At 38.7% G+C, this 20,623-nt stretch overlaps 1 protein-coding gene across 1 annotated transcript; it reads right to left on the reverse strand.

Annotated features, from left to right (window-relative positions):
* Positions 1-309: 309 nt before the first annotated feature.
* On the reverse strand, positions 310-18,655 carry LOC117930389 (aminopeptidase P2). Its single transcript, XM_034851026.1, has 13 exons — positions 18,247-18,655; positions 14,736-14,861; positions 14,399-14,518; positions 13,286-13,561; positions 12,844-13,016; positions 12,142-12,396; positions 10,578-10,729; positions 2,573-2,763; positions 1,837-1,945; positions 1,569-1,723; positions 1,353-1,445; positions 1,060-1,140; positions 310-880 (listed from the first exon to the last, which is right to left on the reverse strand). Exons 1-13 carry the CDS (start codon positions 18,586-18,588, stop codon positions 809-811), a joined length of 2,145 nt encoding a protein of 714 aa, XP_034706917.1. The 5' UTR covers positions 18,589-18,655; the 3' UTR covers positions 310-808.
* Between the last annotated feature and the right edge of the window lie 1,968 nt (positions 18,656-20,623).

Below are 20,623 nucleotides of genomic sequence, written 5' to 3' on the forward strand. Positions count from 1 at the left end.
ATATACTGCAACCATGTTCTATTATCATTCTCAAAATGATCTAAGACCCCATTTGAATGTGACTTCCAAGAAATTAAAAAGTTACTTTTCTAAGTTTAATAAGAACTTCCATGCCAAACAAAACCTATGGCTTAAAAAATATAGTTTAATATGAAAAGCACAATAACATTACTTCTTGTAAAAACCTATTTTGACTGGTATAAAAAGTTCTTATATTGTCTTTTAAAAATAGTGACTTTGACTTGAGTCTCAGCTTCCAATTAAAACCAAAAACATGAAACCATCCCAAACAGGGCCTTAACTCCAACATTCAAGAGAAGCTTCATCTTTCTTCAAAAGCATTAACTCAACAGCTCTGACCCCTTCTTTCAGGGGAAATATTCCTAGTCCTGGGATTTCTAGGTGGGTAAAGTACCCAGAAGAACCCATTTCAAGAACCCATAAACACAAGATGAAGTTAAACCTCTCTCTCTCTCTCTCTCTCTCTCCACCACATCTAACATATTTTGCAAGACTGTTAAAAAAAAACCCTACTAGTGGATAATGAAAAAGCTAGAAGAAGGATTCCTCTAGTTTCCAATACAAGTAATTATTAATATTAGAATAATTTTACCTACCCCCACCATGGTTTTTCATACAAATTTCAGATCAGATAATTCCTGCAATGCAATGGTCTGTACAGACTTGATTGCCATAGCCTATTATTGTTCATTCCATCCTTCCACATTATCTATACCAACAGTTTGATATGGCAGAAACCTGCCATGAGTTTGCAGAAGTTCAAGAAAGGGATGAAGACCAGATTCGATTACTGTTTGGCAAGTGGCCGTGTGTTGTCCCAAAGCCATTGACGTGCAGAACCATCCAGTAATGGTGATACCTATGACACAAAATAAGGGATTTTGCACTGTGAGGAAGAGATCATATTTTCTGAAGATCCATAGAAAACCCATCTATAAAAGTTTATGTAGTGTTTTGAGAATTCCTTTCTGATAAAATCAGAGGAGGTACTAATACCCTACAGGATGAATAGTGGCTGAAAACTTGATGGCCACTTACCTTCTCCCAGACTTCTGAATGGTAATCGTTGAGCCAATCAATCTCGGCGTTGGAGAGTAGAGATAACTCGACCAATTCATTCTGCATGACAGAACCATAAAATGTTATTCGGATTCATAGAGCATAAGCACCCAATATGTTTGAGAAATGATCTTAAAATGAACTGGGAATTGGTCCTAGTACAAATCTGCAGGCCTGCAAAGTTCTTTGATTCTCAACCAGACCAAAATTTACAAGGTGTTTACTAGCAAATCAATGTTTTACCAGTTTTCTTGTAAGGACATTGATCATACCTGAATTGGAACAAATGTGAGCTTTTCAAATCCCAAATATCCGATTCCTCCAAAACGATTTGGGGTGTCCATCTCTTTAACACAAAGGAGATTCTGCATTACAAGGAAAACTTAGATCACAGAATTATAACAGAATGCCAAAAAAACAAGGTAAAGAACACCAATTACCAGGATGGAAAATAGAAGCAACAACTGAAGAGAAATTTATTTGCATACCTCGATCCGAATACCAAAGGCATGGTCTTCATAATAGCCAGGTTCATTGCTAACAATCATGCCTTTCTGTAAAGGAGTCATATTTCCAAATCGAAAGCTAATACTTTGAGGGCCTTCATGAACATTCAATGCAGCTCCTACACCATGCCCAGTCCCTACCACACAAGATTAAAACAGAAACAATAAATAAGCACAAATTTCAATTGAATACAAACTACTGACAGGGAAAAATATTTCAACTGCACAAGTAAACTGAAATGAGAAGTACCATGCCGGTAATCAAGTCCAATCTTCCACAGAAAGGACCGGGCAAATGCATCCAATACAAAACCAGGAGTATTTTCAGGGAATACTGCCTGATCAAGAGCTATATGACCCTGCAATTGACACCATCAGAAACCATCAAACTAACTAAATTCTTAAACGCCAAAATTGTTCACAGAACACTGTCATATAGTGACTTCAAATGACATAGCAGCACAAATAGGATGATCATATACTGTGATTGAACCGTTTAAAAGGTCCCACTTATGGATCACTGCTGGGTTGGAGTAATCTCAAAATGAAAAAGCACTAATAGTATATTCAATCCATGACATGATGCTAGAATATCACAAAGCCATAAGATACCTGACGGCCATTTGTCTGAATTGTCCAGTGACCGGTCTTTTTTTTTTTGGTCAAAAGAAATTAACCAAAAAAAAAAAACAATTTTAAAACTAATAAAATATTCTATATACAAACTAGTGGGACAACAAGAGTGATTTCCTGTAAAGTATTAAACAAATAACATAATTTTAAATACATGAACATGCATATAAGCACATCTCCCACATGCACATGGAGGGCTTAATACTTGAAATTTCTTAACCAACAATTCAACATCATCCATTTTCCTTTTTTTTATTTAAGAAATGTACCATGAGCAACCATAAGACTTCATCTTTTATTAAATAGTATGTGTCCATATTATACATTTAAGAAAGTTTTAGAAGATGCGGCACCTGTAAAACTCGGGTGAAGCATTCTTTTTGCCGTGGAGTAGGTTCGCCAAAATGCACTGTCCTGGTTATATCAGTTGTTCCATCAATATATTGAGCTCCACTGTCTAATAGGAACATTTTCTTCACATCCACAATGCTACAACTATCTGGATTTGGTTTGTAATGTATGATGGCACCATTTGCACCCGAAGCTGCAAAAATCATTCTATCCATGACCGGTGAAGTTGAAAGGAAGAACCAGTACAACATTTATCAAATTAGAGTCCAAAATATGGTGATTAAGCATCATCATTTATGAATTCTTAATGCAGATTCTGTAGTGGAAAAGATTTCTCTATTAAAAGTTGTAGCCAACATGCTTTTGCATGACTGCAAGAGATATATCATAGAATCATAGCATTATCTTCTACATCAAAGGTAAGAACAATGGATTTATGCCGATATCCAATCACATTTTCTGCAAGGAGTGAAAGCATATTTTTTTTTTTTTTTGATAGGAAACCACACATGAATATATTGATAAGATAAAATAGTACATAAGGAGGATGAGAAATCCTCCCGCCAGAATTAAAAACTAAACAACACAATAAGATAACATGACACTACACCGTCTCATTGGACCTACACACTGCTAGCCAATCTAGTTGTAAAATGTTAAGGGGAATGCCCTTAAACCCCGTTGAGCAAAAAGCCCAAAACGAAGCGATGAAATGAATGGAGTCCCAAAGATTCTCTGAATTCCTAACTTTGTCCTCAAATATCCTAGCATTCATTTCCCGCCACACAACCCAAATTAAAGCTATGCACGCATTTTGCCACAAAACCAACCCTCTCTTGGATTTGCCAAAGCCTTTATAATTGATGAACATCATGTCTAATATGCTTTTCGGAGGGACCCAATCCATCTTGGCTAGCTGAAAAAGTCTGTGCCACAACCCCAAAGTCACAGAACAATGAAGGAATAGGTGATCTGCAAATTCTCCTTGCCCCATACACAACTTACAGATGTCAGGGCTAAGAGCTTTGTGGGGTCTCCTCAATTGTAGCAAGTCGTTGGTATTTACCTTCTTGTGTGCCACAAGCCAGACAAAGGCCTTAACTTTGAAGGGAACTTGAGATTTCCATACAAACTTATAAGGGATCAAAGGAGATGAATCAGATGATTGGGATAAGGCTGTAAAGAAGGACTTGACTGTAAACAGTCCTGAAGACAATAAGGACCAAGATCTCGCATCTGAAGCGAAGGTGGATAAATTCATACAATCAATAGAACACATGAGGCGTTCTAGATCTTCTATCTCATAATCGGTTAGACTACGACGAAAATTAAAGTTCCATGAGAAAGGGCGATCTGAACCAAGAATTGAAAATATGGGAACACTTTTATCCATTACTACTCTAAATAGTCTTGGATATTGGTCTTTGAAGATTTGGTCCCCCCACCATAAATTTTCCCAAAAGCGAATTCTTTCCCCGTTTCCTACGACCAACCGAGTATACTTGGAAAAATCCTGAAAGACTTGTGCAATGGCCTTCCAAGGCAACGATGTGACCACCTGACTAAAGTGTTGGCATCCCAACCATTTGAGTGTGTCCCGTATATGCTAAGAATGACCTGATGCCATAGAGCTGTACTCTCCCTAGGATACCTCCACAACCATTTCCCTAAAAGAGCGCGATTCCTTAAAGGAATCTTCCCAATCCCCAAACCCCCTTTTACCCTCAGCTTACACACAACATCCCATCTAACAAGATGGTCTCTTTTGCCTTCCCCAATCCCTGACCAAAGAAAGTTCATTTGCATCCTCTCAATTTTTGCAGCCACTGAAGCAGGAATCTTAAACAGAGAAAGAAAGTAGCTAGGGATATGGGAAAGACATGAGTGTAGGAGAGTAATCCTACCACCGAAAGATAAGTAAGCCTTTTGCCACCCGTCTAATCTCCTAGAAATTCTCTCAATCACTGGGTCCCAGAAACCACAAGCAGTTGGATTCCCTCCCAAAGGAAGACCCAGATAAAGTATAGGCCAATCTGAAGCCTTGCAATCAAGCAACAATGCTAACCTAGAAAGATGATCCTGATCCAGGTTGATACCAAATAGATTACTCTTATCAAGATTGACTTTAAGCCCAGAAACTTGACCAAATGCTAACAATAAACTCTTAAGAGTTTGCAATTCTTCCTCACTAGAGTTAGCAAAGAAGATGGTATCGTCTGCGAATTGCAGATGAGACACCCTACACCTATTTCTACCTACCCAGAAGCCCTCCAGCAAACTTCTTTCTTCAGCTTTCAACAACATTCTACTCAACACATCTGCAACAATAGTGAACAGGAAAGAGGATAAAGGGTCACCTTGCCTTAAACCTCTAGATGCCTTGACCCACCCTTTAGCATTACCATTCACTAGAATAGCATAAGAGACCGACGACAAACAACCTCTCATCCATTTCCTCCATTTAGGACTAAATCCCTTCTTCTCCAACACATGATCCAAAAAATCCCATTTAACATGGTCATAAGCCTTTTCGAAGTCTATCTTGAATACAACTCCTTCCTCCCATGATCGCCTTTTCTCATCCACAATCTCATTGGCTATAAGAACTGCATCCAGAATTTGCCTCCCTTTAACAAAAGCACCTTGAGTGTAGTGGATGGTCTCCTGTAGTACTCCTCTTAGACGCCCTGACAAGACTTTTGCTATTACCTTATAGAGACAAGTGATCAGGCTGATAGGTCTAAAATCCGAGATCTTCTTTGACTGACTCTTTTTGGGCAACAGAACTATGAAGGATGCATTGGTGTTTTGATTAATAATCCCGCTATTGTGAAACTCTGCAAACACCCTCACTAAGTCATCCTTGATCACATCCCAACAATCCTGAAACACTGCTATGGTGAAACCATCAGGCCTCGGCGCCTTATCCCTATCTAACTGAAAGATGGCATTATAGATCTCTACTTCGGAGAAAGGGGAATCCAACCTAGAGGCGCTCTCTTCTGATATAGGGGACCACTCGATACCCTCTACACTCCACAACTCACCTGGAGGACTCGAGTATAGCTTTTTGAAATAAAGTAGTATCTCCTCTGTGATGCTCTCGGAATTGTCCAACACCAAACCCCTTTCATTCTCCAATAATTTGATGAAATTCCTGTTTCGTCTCCCGTTAGCCACTTTGTGGAACAGCTTTGAGTTGCAGTCCCTGTCTTTAACCCATTTTACCTTGGCTTTTTGTCTCCAATGAATTTCTTCCCTCATTATTATTTCCTCTAGCTCCAATTTTCTTACAGCTCTTTGAACGGCTAGATCAAAAGAGAAAGTCCCTTCTTGTTCATTGGCATCAATGATAGCTATTTCATCCAATATGGTTTTCTTCCTTTCCTTAAGCATTCCAAAAGTATTCTTATTCCAATCTTTCAATTTTGCCTTAACAAATTGTAGCTTCCTCATGAACTTGTGACCTTCCCAACCATTTCCTTCAAATTCTCTCCACCAACTGCTAAAGCTCTCTTTGAAACTATGATGTTGCAACCACATATTCTCAAACCTAAAAGGTGTAGGACCCCACTTGAAAGGGTTGGTATCTAATACAATCGGCCAATGATCTGATGTCCATCTAGGGAGAACTTCTTGAAGGCTTTGAGGAAATGAGAACTCCCACTCATTTGAATAGAGAAACCGATCCAATCTCTTACACACTGGTGACTCTTGCATATTTGACCAAGTAAAAGAGGCATTTCGTAATGGGGGATCATGTAATCACTTTCTCTTATAAAGCCATCAAAGTCCCTCATGCTAGAAGTGAATCTAGATCCACCCAGTTTTTCTGAACTTCTCCTTATAACATTGAAATCACCACCTACACACCATGAAGGAGAAGTAAGGCCATAAAGGTCTGATAGCTCCATCCAAAAATCCTTCCTAATTAAGGGGCTGTTTGGGCCATAAATAGCGGATAACCACAATGGACCACATCCATCCAACAAGAACTTGACTGAGACAGAAAAAGATCCAATTACCACATCCTCACTGCTCATTTTCTTTGAGTCCCAAATGATTAAAATCCCTCCTGAAGCCCCACACGCCGGGAGAGCAGCCCACTCTTTATTCTTAACCGACCAGACACTTCCTACAAACCTTCTATCGCACACCTCTCTTTTTGTTTCCTGTAACATCACTACATCCGGATTCTGAAGGTGCAAAAAATCCTTAACCACCCTTCTCTTTTTCCTAGATCCCAACCCCCTGATATTCCAACTTATGATCTTCATAACACCACCTCACTGACCCTATAGCACCTAATCAAGGACAACAGAACTCAACTGTCTATGGCGACTCTGTTCTTTCGCCTTGAATACACTTTAATATCCAAGGAGTTTAAGACCTCACATACTTTAGCCATTTTGCTAGGGGAAAGACCTTCAATTTGGAACCCATCCATCTGAGAGAACTCATTGTCTCCCTGGCTAGCTGTGCCCAGAATAGGGGCCCCAAGATGCGAACTAGGATTGGACTTGACACAGCTTTCAGACAACAGATCCAATCTAGGCAGCTGGGGCACCGCCACATCACGGTTAGGGATGCCAACACATCCAATACTAGAGGTCATAGCGACATCATTTTTTGAAAAAAATTCAGGTAACACTCGGTTTTTCGTAGAAACTGGCTTGAAAAGCTGGAATGGAGAGATCGATGGCAGAAGAGCTCGGGTGTGGAGGAGTCACACCGGAGAGGGGAGAGTGAAAAGGCAGATAAGGCTAAGAAAAAAGGTGAGAAGATACCTCAAGAATTTCCATTTCCGTCATTCCACAGTTCCCCTCAAAGTTGAGCCCTTTTTCTCTGGATGCGGGATTAGAAGGGTGATCCATGACTGAACTATGAGAACAACCCACAAATCCCTTAAAACCTGCTCCGTCTCCTCCTTTATCAGTATTGCGCATCTTCTCCTTCCCCTTTGACAGACAAAGAACCCTAAGAAGATTTCTCTGCTCCGCGTGTTCCTTCGTTGGCGTCGGTCCTTCTGCGGAACATCCTTGAACCAGCTGTGTTCCCACGTCGAAGTCGTCTTCCATTGGAAGATTATCACTGAGAAGCGTCGATCTCTCAGTCGTGAGTGGGTCGCTTCGGCTTCGCTCCCCTTGTCGACATTCAGATCTTGATGGAAGCGGAGCATTCAACAGCTTCCTTGAACCGTGTTTCATCGCGGATTCCCTCTGTTGATCTACAGGATCCTTGCGATCCACCTTCTCCTTCCCCTTTGCAGAGAAGTGAGCACTGTGAAAAGGGCCCTTCGACTGCCTGCCTTGATGGTCTCCCTTTTCTTGGCCCAACAACTGAAACGGGCCTTTCCCCATTGGTTTCCTTTTTCCAGCCCACTTCTATTTCAGACCGTAGGCTGGGCTTACTAAAAAGATGGGCTCTAGACTTAACATTGGAGGCCCGAAACCCATCCTGGAGGCTTGACTGGGCTTTGGCCCCTCCAACCTGCTTTGGCCCATCAGATTCAGCTCTTTGACTTTTTGAATCCGATTGCAATGGAGGATGGGACCAACTGTATCCCACTAACGTCTTGTTCTTCCCACGTGTCCTCCCAGGAGCGTTCTCCGCCTTTTGCCCACTTCTCCACTCCAACGTTCTGTCAACTACCCCAAGATAGGACCCCTTATCAGCCGTTGATCTACCTTCCTCTACCCACTTGCTGCCACCTGTCCCCATGTGAGTCTCAGCCGATTGCCGAGTTGACTCACCCATCTCTCTAACCTGCCAACCTTCATTCTTCACGGCTACTGCGACTGAAATAGTGAAGTCCCAACCCCCGTCTACCACCTCAACCAAAGCCGGGAGAACCGATCGTTCTTTCATTACCACTTTCACCCTTGCTTTGCTAAGATCAAAAAGTTTCAGAGTTCGCCAATCGATCTCTATCACCGTCCCCCACTGCTCCATAATTTTCTTCAAGTGAACCTCAGACCATAAATGGAATGGTAAACCCCTTAACTCTATCCAACCTTCCTTGAATCTCCCCTCTACTTCTGAATTTTCCTTCGACGACCATCTTCTCAACGAGACTGTAATTCCGCCCTTAATCCTGATGGACCTTGATTCGTGTAGTGATACAGCTTCCTCTAAGGTTTCTACAAAAAACAACCCTTTTCCTCTGGCAAATGGGACGATTGTCACCACGCCTTTGTGCCCTAGCCTTCTCGCCATGGCCCGGCCGGCCTCAGTCCAATTGACATCACCTTCTTGACATTCGCACACCACAGCCCTCGCCCATCTCCCAACTGGAACGAGGCCGCCCTTCCTCGGGCCTTCGTCTCTGACAACCTTTGCATAGGACCGTTGCAGGGGACCCACATTTTTGTGCAATATCCTTCATTCCCTGCTCTGCCTTCCCTTTTCAACAAAACTCGAAGAGGGGACCACCAACATTGAGTTCAACGCAAACTTTAAAAGTTCCCATCCCCTGCCATTATCTCCCTCAGGTATTACCTGAAAGGTTGACTTCCTATTAGAGGCGAACTCTGATAATCTTATAAACCTGCCATGAACATTGAAACAAACCTCCAGAAGATGTACTCTGGTTTTTCCTCTAAATTTTCTATTGAGTCCCATACAAATCTTCATCTCAATGGTCTTTGTTAGCGGTTCTACCAACCAACTAACCTCCTCCTTCTCAAAACCTAAGACAAAAACAGAGCCTCTGTTGTGCTCTGTTATCGAACACCAAATTCCTCCGACCTCATCCTCTGCCCTAACCCAGAAAGTCTTCCTCTCCACATGTACCTTCACGCTCCTTACCATTTTTTCGGTTCTTCTAATTCTGAAATCTTCTATTCATCTTCAAACTAATTTACAATAAAAATTTTCCTCTTAACCTTGTCCAACCTATCACCTTCAATTCATTTCTCTCCAAACAATCCACATAGAGATCTAAAGTCCCTTTCAAAGTCAAGACTTTTGCAAGGCTATTGGTCAACAGGAGTGAAAGCATAATTGGGATACTGATCTTTGTTTGGTAAACTCAAAGAAGATTTTGTACATAGGGTTTAACCCAATCTAATCCACTAATTGCATGAAATATAAATTTCCTTGTTCACTAGGGTGTGAATTACCACATTTCCCAAACCATGCCTTAAAATCATGATGGAATTTCAACCAAGATTTGAATTTAAACTTTTTGTTTGGGAAGTACAAATTCATCAATGCAATCTAACCCAATATTACAAGGGCAAGTACATTTTAGAACAATAATTCCAAGAAAGGATGAACAATCTTTTTGGTTCATCACTGAAAAGGAGAAAGGAATGGAAAATGAAATAAGGAAAAAAAGGAACAAGAACAATTTTCTTTTTAAAATGACATTTTTGTTTTGTAAAGCTCTTGTAACATGAGTAAGAATATTGTAAACATCTTGCCGAGTAAAATTTTCCCTTAAATCAAACCTGTTGCATGAGGACAATTTGGGTGGCCCCCGTATTTCACTTTGTGCTCTTCTAACTCATAGACCAACCAAAAGAACTAAGAAAATATCAAAAATTTTGTCCCCTCCCTTCCTTCTCATCCCTTCCCCTCCCCTAATTAAAGGGAACACAAAAGAGAACAGCCAAATGTCTCAAAAATGAAATCATATCCTAAGCCAGTATGCCATGATGCAGGGATCTAGCATTTCCATGACAGGACCAACGAGGCAATAGCTGAAGAAAGGTTTGATATAGCATCCCTCATATAGATCATACATTTTGCAAGTTCTATTGACACATTTCCATAAATCAAATTCTAAAATCCAACTCTTGAAAGATGAAAATAACAATAATATGTATGTATCTATATGTAGAGTAAGATATTCTATTTCCAGTAGAAAGCTTTGATTTGTTATCATTCGTTTGGAAACTTGGTTGAAAGTTACAAGATCCTTTACCAATGATGAAGAATCTCTGATATTGAAATTGGATTCTTCAACAAGGGTAAAAAATATAATGAATATAGAAGTTAGCGTACCACTTATAGTATCAAAGCTTGTATCCAAGAAACCAGCCTGCATAGAACGGAATTGAAGAAGTTTGTCTGCAACATCTACCTCTGTCAATAGCACACCCTTAAGGATTTCTTCTTCCAGCCAGGACCAAAACTGTGCAAGAGCAGCTGCATCCCTGAAGAGAAGACATCACACGACGTGTACTTCCTGAGTTTTTTTTTTTTGTTATATATATATATACGTAAAAAGGCAAAATATATTAAAAAGCGCATGGAAAAGGCGCATCAAGTGCACATGGAGTATACAAAACAGCTGAGAGGTAAGAGAAGGAAAAACATACAGACACTACCCAATACAAAGGCATGGCCTGAAGACAAGAAAAACAAATGGCACCCAAGTGACCAACCAACATGCAGCCAAAACATAACTGCTAACACCAGGGGAAAACAGAGTTAGTCTTGACCCATCCTTCGAACCACTTTTCCCAACTCTAGCTTGAACCCTCGGAAACCACTTTCCGGCTCTTTCTCTCTTTGCCACTTCACTGGGAGTAGTTAATCAAGCTCTCCAACTTCTGAAGCTCCCTATCAAAACGAGATGTAGACAAGGGTCCCCCTTAGTACCTAAAGCCCACCCCTCTACATCCCCCCCTGTGTAAGACCATTTTTCTGCCTTCTAACTTCATCAAAAGAGAGGCAAATTCCTTCTCAAACCCATCCACAGGCAAACCCAAATACTCACTGAAGGAGACAAAATTCATGAGTGAAGAAAGATTTCCAGCTCCCATCAAGTCCTTGCTAGGGCTTTCCTTTCCCTAAACAGGGATTTAATGGAAGGCTCCTGAAAGGCTGATGAGATTTTGACCTGTCTAATGGCCAATGAGTATCTAAAAATCTCCTTAGAAACTCTGATAGGAAAAAGGATCTCCTTACAAAATGCATCCCAAGGAGATTACACAAAGAGGACCAGAGAATTAAGAATAAACCAGAAAACATTTTCTGTGATAAAAAAGTCGACTGGAATTAAAGCTACAATGAAAAGCAATAAGCTTAACTCTATAGTAGCTCATGCAGTATTGATGATAACTACTAACAAAATAATTCATATCTGCAAGAAAAAAATTTCATTGATGTTCTGCTCCAAAGGACTAATTGAGAAAAACAATAAATTGAACCAGTAAATTAATCCTTACTAAATGCATAAATCCTTGATAGTTTCCATATTTATTATCCAAAACTACCATATCAACTCCATTTTTAAAACTTAAATTTAAGGTACAGTATGACCAACATACTGTTTAAACAAAAACATGAATTATGCCATTAAGCAACAATAAATCAATCCTTTCTGATTTGCCATAAAGGGGATTACAAAATAAAGCCTAGCTTATTTACATGTTCGATATCCAGAACTACCAACAACTATGCTTTTTAAACTTTAATTTAAGGGGCATTATCGTTTACAGTCTGACACTCATTCCTGAGCTTAGAAACTTAATGGCTAGAAGTTGATAGCATAAATAAGTTTCCAAATAGCCGGAGAAATTCAACACAAAGAAATCATGTTCTGGGGGAATATTTGATTCACCTTAGATGAGAATTGCGCATCCCTTCTAATTCAGCCTGATTTTTCACAGCCTTCGCCAGCAAAATAGGTGAAATCTTATAAACTCCAGTGGGCACCCCAGATTGACCATTGGCGACTCCATAGGCCTCAGACTTATTTTTCCTCTTATTATCAAGGCTCCCAGAATACTGGTCACAAGCAGCCTCGTAGGTGTTGACAATAGCAGCATTAACAGAAGACGTATCCAACCAGAGGTGTGCCCCTTTCGCTGCCAAACTGAAGAAGAAAATCATGTTTTAGTTAATGAAACTATGAAATCTGTCCAACCCACTATATGTTAGATATCAGGCCTCTCTGAAAAAAATAACCCAATGACGGCAAATCCTTGGTGTTATACACAAGACACAAATGCAATTAGCATCTTTCATGCACAAATATACTTGTTGCTAGTTTTATTCACAGCCACTAAGTTGCAGTCCAACACCTTGTATCAGCCTCAGAAATTTTACACCAATGGTAGTGTCCTAGCCACAGTTACAAACCTCTAGAGCACATCCAAAGTTAGAGTCCGGTGAGACTCTGAGGTATCCACTATATATGGAAAATAAGCTACTTTCATAGGTACCGAAGTAGAATAATCACTTGAGCATAACAATATGCAAGTGTTCATCAACACTGCACAAATTTTGACACTGACAAAAAGTTTTGAGCTCCCAAACTTACTTCTTTATTTCAGCTAGAATGGATTCATATGGTCTCAACTCTACGCCTGCATTCTTCAAGTGATCCATCACTTCTGGGCTGACTTTAGAATCATCAATAAATAATTTTGCCCCATCAATCTCCACAATTAAGTATGCATACATAACAGGTGAGTTTGGAACATCATTTCCTCTCTGCAAACAAAATTGAGAGTATTATTTAAATTAAAGATTAAAGGATCAAAACACAAACCACTTCTGAATAATAACTCATAAAATTTGCCTTTAATGAATAGACCGGATTTAAAAAAATGAAATCCCGTATGCCATAAAGGCGGTCCTGTATCCTAGACTATTTCTCAAGCAGCCAGCTTTGAACTTTGTTAAACAGAATTTGAAACCATCCCAGGGATAGAAGTCAGGGTTATTATAACATATCTAAGAAAGTTGGTCAGAAGGATTACCAAGTTTAACAGCCAAGAAACTTCATCAAGCATAGAAACAACAATAGCAGAACAACCAGCATCAATGAGTTCAGACCTCAGGGAAGACAATTTTGATGAGACATCTAAACCAGCATATGTCAGCTCATGCACTCTAATTGGTTTTCTTGGAGGCTCCGGCCTTGATTCTTTCCATATTTCATCCACAAGATTTAAATCATATAGGTAAACCAATTCATGATTCTTCTTAGCAATGGCCTCTTTCAATTCCTCTGCAGCATCAGAAGAAAAAAGAAACTGCTCCCTTCACAAAATCAAAGAGAAGGTGGCATCAGACAGAAGCAAGTAAAGAATAAAAATAAAAAATAAATTACTTTACAGCTAATAATTTTTTTTTAAAAAAAGAAAAAAGGATAAAAATAGATGCATAAGAGAGAAGAAAAATGAATGAATAATTTTAAGCCATCTATTTGACTCAAAAGCCAAAGCCATAAGATAGTGGGCCTATAATGTATGTTAAGCCAACTAGGGTTAAAGCACTAACACTCCACTACACAGGCAACCTCTTTAAGCTTGCTTGTAGGTTCAATAAATAGGGAAAATAAACAAGCAGCCGGTTTGAACTCATGGCTTCCCAATAATCAAGGTTTTGAAACTATGTTAGAGCTAACAAAAATGAAGGTATACTAACAAATAGTGCCAGTTATCAAGAAGGCAGAGATGAGAATTTTTCCATTAACTAATTGACCTCCACTGGGACCAGCAAGGTTTGTCCCAACTATTTGGGATCAGCCATATCAATCAAAGCACAGCTGATCAAGGTATGCCAAATTCCTAGGAAACTAGCTGGTGACACAAGAGGGGCCTACAATGAACCTTGATCAACACTATTTGGTGCAAAAGGAAATAATGAGACGCATAAAGCATGCTTCTGAATGCTTTTTACCAAATCCTGACATATGTAAATGATACATCTAACACAGGCTTCATCTTATTGATGAAAAGTAAGGGTTAAAATCCACATTTTCAAGGTAAAGATAGTTAAAAATAAAAATAAAAAATAAAACATGTACTTCAATCAGAAGCACATAATAACAAGGAGCACCATTTTTAGGAGGTCTGAATGTTACTCACAGGATCAATGCCAATTCTGCAACCAGGAGCCAAAACATCATTAAGCCATTCACTGGTTGTAGGAACTCCATAGTTACCAGCCCGCATAAGAATCCAATTAGAGCTTAACTGCTTCTCTGCCTAGTCATAACCAAGAGAGAAAATTACCAATAAAATTAATATCCCTCAAGCTACAAGATATCAAAATGTTAATAAGAGAAAAATAAATAGAAACTACAAAAATTTGACAGACCTCCCAAAAGTAAAATAGAAATAAATAAAGCTTTGAGACCATGATATATATAGCTAACTCAGCAGAATGTCTAAAAAGTAAATTTATAGTTCTTTTTTCCCAAACCTGGAGAAAATAACGCCCATCTGTCCAAAGAGCTGCTTTATCCTTTGTGACAACAGCAGTACCAGCACTGCCAGTAAACCCTGATATGTAGGCCCTCCTCATATAACATTCAGCAATGAACTCACTCTAGAAGCCAAAATAGAAGTGCTTCAGAATTAAATATCCAGTTGACTCAACGACCACAAGTACTATGTGGTAAATGGAACCAAAGAACATGAATCCAGATAAACCTCCAAGTGGAACTGGAGGCTTAATTTGTTCCCTTAGCAATTGAAGGTAAAAATATCACTAAACAGAGATGCAATTAACAGTATAATGGTAAAAAGTAAGACAAGCATTTTTAATGTTATTTCTTAGAATCCTGAAAATGAAAAGGATTCAGGATTAGGATGCATGCCCCAAGCTTGATTTGCACTAATCTGAGGTTAGGCTTAAAATAGAAGTCAAATGAGGGATAGACCAGATCTATCATTGGCCACGCAACGCTCAACTTAAAGAACTATTTGGATAAAATTCCCATGTTATTAAATTATTGGATTGTGTCATTGTTGCATTCATAAATTTATCAAACAAGAACTCCATGAAAAATTTAAAAGGGTATGTGGAAAAATAAATATAAAAACAGACATCCTGTAATTCTATAAGACATTGACACAAGCCTTTTCAAAATCTACCATTATTAGAAACTCCAAAACACCAAATTTAAAAACAATTGCTCAAAATAGTTAAACCCAATTATAATTCAGCAATAACAGACCATTAAAAACCCAGACAAACTGGTAAGTTAATTAAAAATAATAATAAATTAAACCTAATAAGTGAAATTTTCTCTTTTCAGATCCCAAGGAAGAAAGCGGTAAAGATTACAGGCTTTAATTTCTTCTCCTCATATAGTTTTTTTACTAAAAGTCAAGTAGCTCCAAACCACCAAGAAAAGAACAGAAAAAATATATTGATGGACCCCCAAAATCAAAAAGTTCAAAATAATGGCTCAAAACACTTAAAAGATGGTAGACATGCCAAATCAACATATCCTGGTTAAGGTTTTTGCATGACTTGAAGCTACTAAAAAGGTTGATACCAACTGCTTGCTTCAATTGAGGAGGCCCTACAAAGCTCTCAACCTGGACCAATATCTTATGACTTATGTGTTTGAAGAGTAATAAATCATTTGATCATCTATTTCTTCATTGTCCCATAGCATTGGAATTTTGGCATGGATTGTTCCATATTGCTATGATTGATTGGGTACCTCCTGGAGACATAGCAAAGACATTAGGAATCTCTTTTAAAGTCTTTGGTAGCCTGCCAAAAGGGAAGATTCTGATAGGTATCTAATGAAGGAAAAATTTATTAGTGATATTATTGAATTTCAAGAATTTCAAGAACAGGGCCAGACTGATACAAGATAGCTATTCGAGATGCTATCACTCTCCCCCCAAACTCCCAGAACAGCCAGCTATCCTAACCAATTCCATATTTTCCTATTTAAGCTATTCCAGCCTGTACCAAGAGTGTTACACAGCCTGTACAAGGACTGTTAACACTAACTGCCAGTTTGCAGTACACTTCTCTTCCCTTTTCTGGAATACACATAACATATACGAGGCCTATCAGATTCTTTGGCAATTGGCTATCTTATCCTTGATGTGGTTTTTATGGTTGGAGAGGAGTGCTAGGATATTTAAGGATTGATGGAGATTTGTGGAGGCTATTTAGGGTTCGATTTACTCTTTCCATTCCCTGTGAGCCTCAATCACTAAGCCTTTTGTTGGTATTCCTTTGTATCTTATATAGCTAGATTGGAAGAATGTCTGCAACTCAAAGAGATCGAATATGAAGACTTATGATTGGTTGGTACCCTCTCCTATAGGTTCATTAAAGTTAAAGTTTGATAGGTGTTTTTTGGGAAATCCTAGGCCATTAGGTATCAGAGGAGTCATAAAAGATCATTCAGGAACAGTACTAAAAGTGTGCTCTAACCCTGCAGGAATGGGTTCAGCTATTGAAGTGAAGATATTAGCATTATTTGAGGCCCTGGTGCATGTCAAAGCTTTGTGCCGATCCAATCTAACTATAGAGGGAGATTTAATATGGTAATTTCTTTGGTGTCTAAAAAGGAGAGAGGCTAAACTGGATCCACAAAATCATACATATTACTAATGAGGTGGGATGCTCCTTCTCTTAGGTTTCTTGTTCAACTAATGAATCATCCAGGCAAGAAGCAAAGCACTTGGTCTCCTGTGTTGGAGATTTCCTACCCCTTGAGTGAATAAAGTTTCTTTAGTATATATACACTGTCTTTTCTTTTGTTTATGTGGATGATTTTAGCTTTGGAGCAGCAATTCTACATCTTGGAAGGATTGTTTATCCTTCTCTGTATTTACCATTGAATAAATGAATATGTTTGTTTCTTATTAGAAAACCTACAGACAGTAAAACAAGACAAACAAAAGATTATGAAGCAAAATCATAAAGTTGTACCTAACAAGTGAAGGTGTTTCAAAATTACAATTATGTCCTATTCCCATCTTTTTTCATAAGCCAAAAACTCCCAATTGAATTTTAACACTAATTCACAGACATAATCAATAAAAATAAATAAAAAATAAACAATAAAATTGATAAGCACCAACATAATCAATAAAATCGCAAACTAAAATTCAGAAACAGTGATTTCTTATTTTTTTTCAATCTTTTCTAAGAAACCAAGTGAATGCCACACAAAGTTCAACATTAAAGCACCAATAAAACTATAAAACACACAAAAACATTCTCTTCTTCTTCCTCTTCTTCTTTGGGAAAATAAGGGGAAAAAAGCATGATGAACCTGATGACTGAAGCTTCCTGTTCTATTATTATTTCTTTTCTTTTTCCTCAACTTTTCTCAAGACAATTTCTTCCTTTTCCTACCTTTTCTCAAACAATCTTTTTCTTTTCCCACCTTTCCTTATAAACCAAACAAACCCCAATACAACTCAACATGAGTATAGCACAGTAAAAACTAAAACTTCATAATAACTTAAAAGTTTTTAGTCAATAAAGATCAACAAGTACAATTCAAAATTTTAATTTTATTCGCTTTTCCTTCATTTTCTAAACAACCAAACACCCCACTCCAAATTCAATTAAAAAAAAAATACCATTTCAATCATAAAACCCACAATTAAAAAAAAAATGAAAAAGCACACACGCGCGAGTTGAACCTGATTAGAGGAGGTTCCCCTCTCTGAAAATTTTACAGTACCTTTTTTTTTCCCACCTCGTCTCAGAAACCAGACAAACCCGAATTGAAAATCGACACCAACACGCCATAAAAAAACACTACAATTACACAATAACTTAAACCATTCAATAAAAATCGTGATGCAAAATCCAAAGTGTTAATTTTTTTATTTCTTTGCCAACATTTTCCGGGCAACCAAACAAACCCCACCAAAAAATCAACATGAAATCGCCATCAAAACCACAGAACCCGCAAAACAAACTACCGAGAAAACATGAACTGAACCTGGTGGGCGTCCTGGGAAGGGATAATATACGCATCAATTCCAATTCCGGGCTTCGAGAACAGCTCACGCAGAGAGCGAAGCTTCTCATCCTGCTCGGAATCGGCAGATTTCTTCCGAAACTGAGAAGAGGGTTTTGCGGTGATGGAAGCGCAGTTTCGAACAAGGAAAATAGGGCGGTTCTGGGATTTTGGGCAGAAACTGTGGGGACTCTTGAATTTGTAGAAAATGGGAAGCGAGTGAGAGAGGAAATGGAGACAACGGGGATGCAGCTGAGAAGAACGAGGAGAGAAAGCCGTTGAGAGGGTGAGAGGAGACATCAGTGATGATGCTGTTGACCGCATGGTTGCTAATTGAGAGAGAGAGAGATAAGGCCTCTGCGAGAGAGCCAAGGATGCAGCACTCCTGGGAGGCGGGGAGAGAATCCAAGAAATTTTGGTGTTTGGACAGAGACCCAAAACGGTGCGTTTTGAGGATGCTCATAAAACGGTGTCGTTTCCATTAGTATTTCCTTAGAAAAATTTTCCCAATATTGTACCCTTTAAAAATGAAACAAATATTAATTTTGCATCATCCACTAACATAACCATTAATGTTTTGATACATTGTATTTTCATATTAAGAAAATAAAAAATAATAATATTTTTATTTGGATTTGTTAGGATATTTTTCCTATTTTTTGCTTTCAAAAATAAAAACTTTTATATAAAAATAAAAATTATTATACAATACTTATCTTATGTCCTTAAATTTTAAATTTTATTTTTAAAAATAATTATAGCCATGTTTGCCAACTGTTTTTTAAAACATGAAAAATAGTTATTGAAAATCCTGTTTAAAGACTGTTTTCTATTATTTTATAAAATAAAAATCTATCTGAAAACCCACTTTTAACATATTTTCAAAATTTTAAAATATGTTTGTAAATGTTTTATGTCTAGAAAAAAATGTGATCAATTGTATCATGTCGTGTATACATATTTAGTCTTATTACTTTGCATCAAATATGATCCCATTATATTTTAATATGATTTTTTATAGGGTTTATTATACTTTATCCCCTCACGAACATATACCATGTTTTGCATATTATCCCCTCAAATTTAAAATCGAGCAATGTACCAATCATGTTTTATAATGGTATGTATTGTATATTTTTTGAGTCATGACATTACATTTTTTTATGAAATGACATATGATCTTCACGTGATTGAAGGCAAAATTGTCATTTTTCTCAATCTGCAATCTTCATCTCCCCCGTCAATGGTTTCTTCTCTTATTGCAGTTGGTGAAGCCCCATATAGAAGCCCTCTGTAGACCCCCATATGGGGCTTGTTTTTTTCATTTGCTGCAGGTCACACTTCTTGCCAAGTGGAGGGCTCTTAAAGAGCCAGATGCTGCTTCCCGGTTGGGTGGTTAGTGAATCAGGTAGTGAGTTGGAAATGCAATGGGGTGGAGACACTTGTTGGAGGATATTCAGAAGAGCTTTTGGGCTATTAGAGAGGAGTTTGGTTATTCTTTTGAGGTGTGAGGGGGACCCCCCCCCCCCCCATCCCTCTCCCTTCTCTGACCATGAATCCCGGCCAGATGGGACGGGTAGCCATGAAGTGGAGGGCTCGATGTTGGCTGCAGTAGGCTTGCAGCAGCAGGGAGAGTGGTTGGGCAAGCCATGCTTGCTGACTGGTGAATATGGGAGGGAGAACAGCTGTTGAGGAGGAGAGAAGGAGTTTTTCTGAGAGTTTGGAGGGAAAGAGTAGAGGGGGAACTTGAAGAAGAAGCTAAGAACATAGGAGCGTGGAGTTGTTGGGGAGTTCAGGACACAGAGCTGAGAAGGGAGATTTCCAGGTATGACCATTTGTTTTTTTGTATATTTTCCATTTTTTTTCAGACTGTCCAGGTCTGATTCGTAGTGATTTTTCATTTCTGCTTGTTGGGTTGTTCTGTTTTGATGATTACTGATTAAATATTGGATGAGTTTGTTGTGTTTTATGCCCTATTCTGACAAGTATTTTTTCATCTTAACTCACTGGATGTTGGACCCATGGATGAAATGATGAAATGGGTCTGATATGCTGGTTAAAGTCTTCATGTTCTTCTTTTTGTTGCTACCCTGTTATCTCCTTGTTTTCTTTTCCTCCCTGAGTGCATACTCAAGGCTTCAAAGCCTCAGCTGCTTTCCGTGAAGCTTCAAGCCATGGCCTCATTGTGGCTAGAATCCGGGTTTTCAGTGATGATGAGAACAGGCCTTTTCAGTTTTCTCCAAGCTTTCACAGTCAGCAAATACCCAAGGTTGCATACTACCAGGCATATTCGTCGACTAGACGTGGAGGCACATCTGTTGGTGGCCTGCCCATTGTGTTTATGTCCATGCACATGTCT

The sequence above is a fragment of the Vitis riparia genome, chromosome 14 (genome assembly GCF_004353265.1).
Source record: "Vitis riparia cultivar Riparia Gloire de Montpellier isolate 1030 chromosome 14, EGFV_Vit.rip_1.0, whole genome shotgun sequence".
NCBI lineage: Eukaryota > Viridiplantae > Streptophyta > Magnoliopsida > Vitales > Vitaceae > Vitis > Vitis riparia.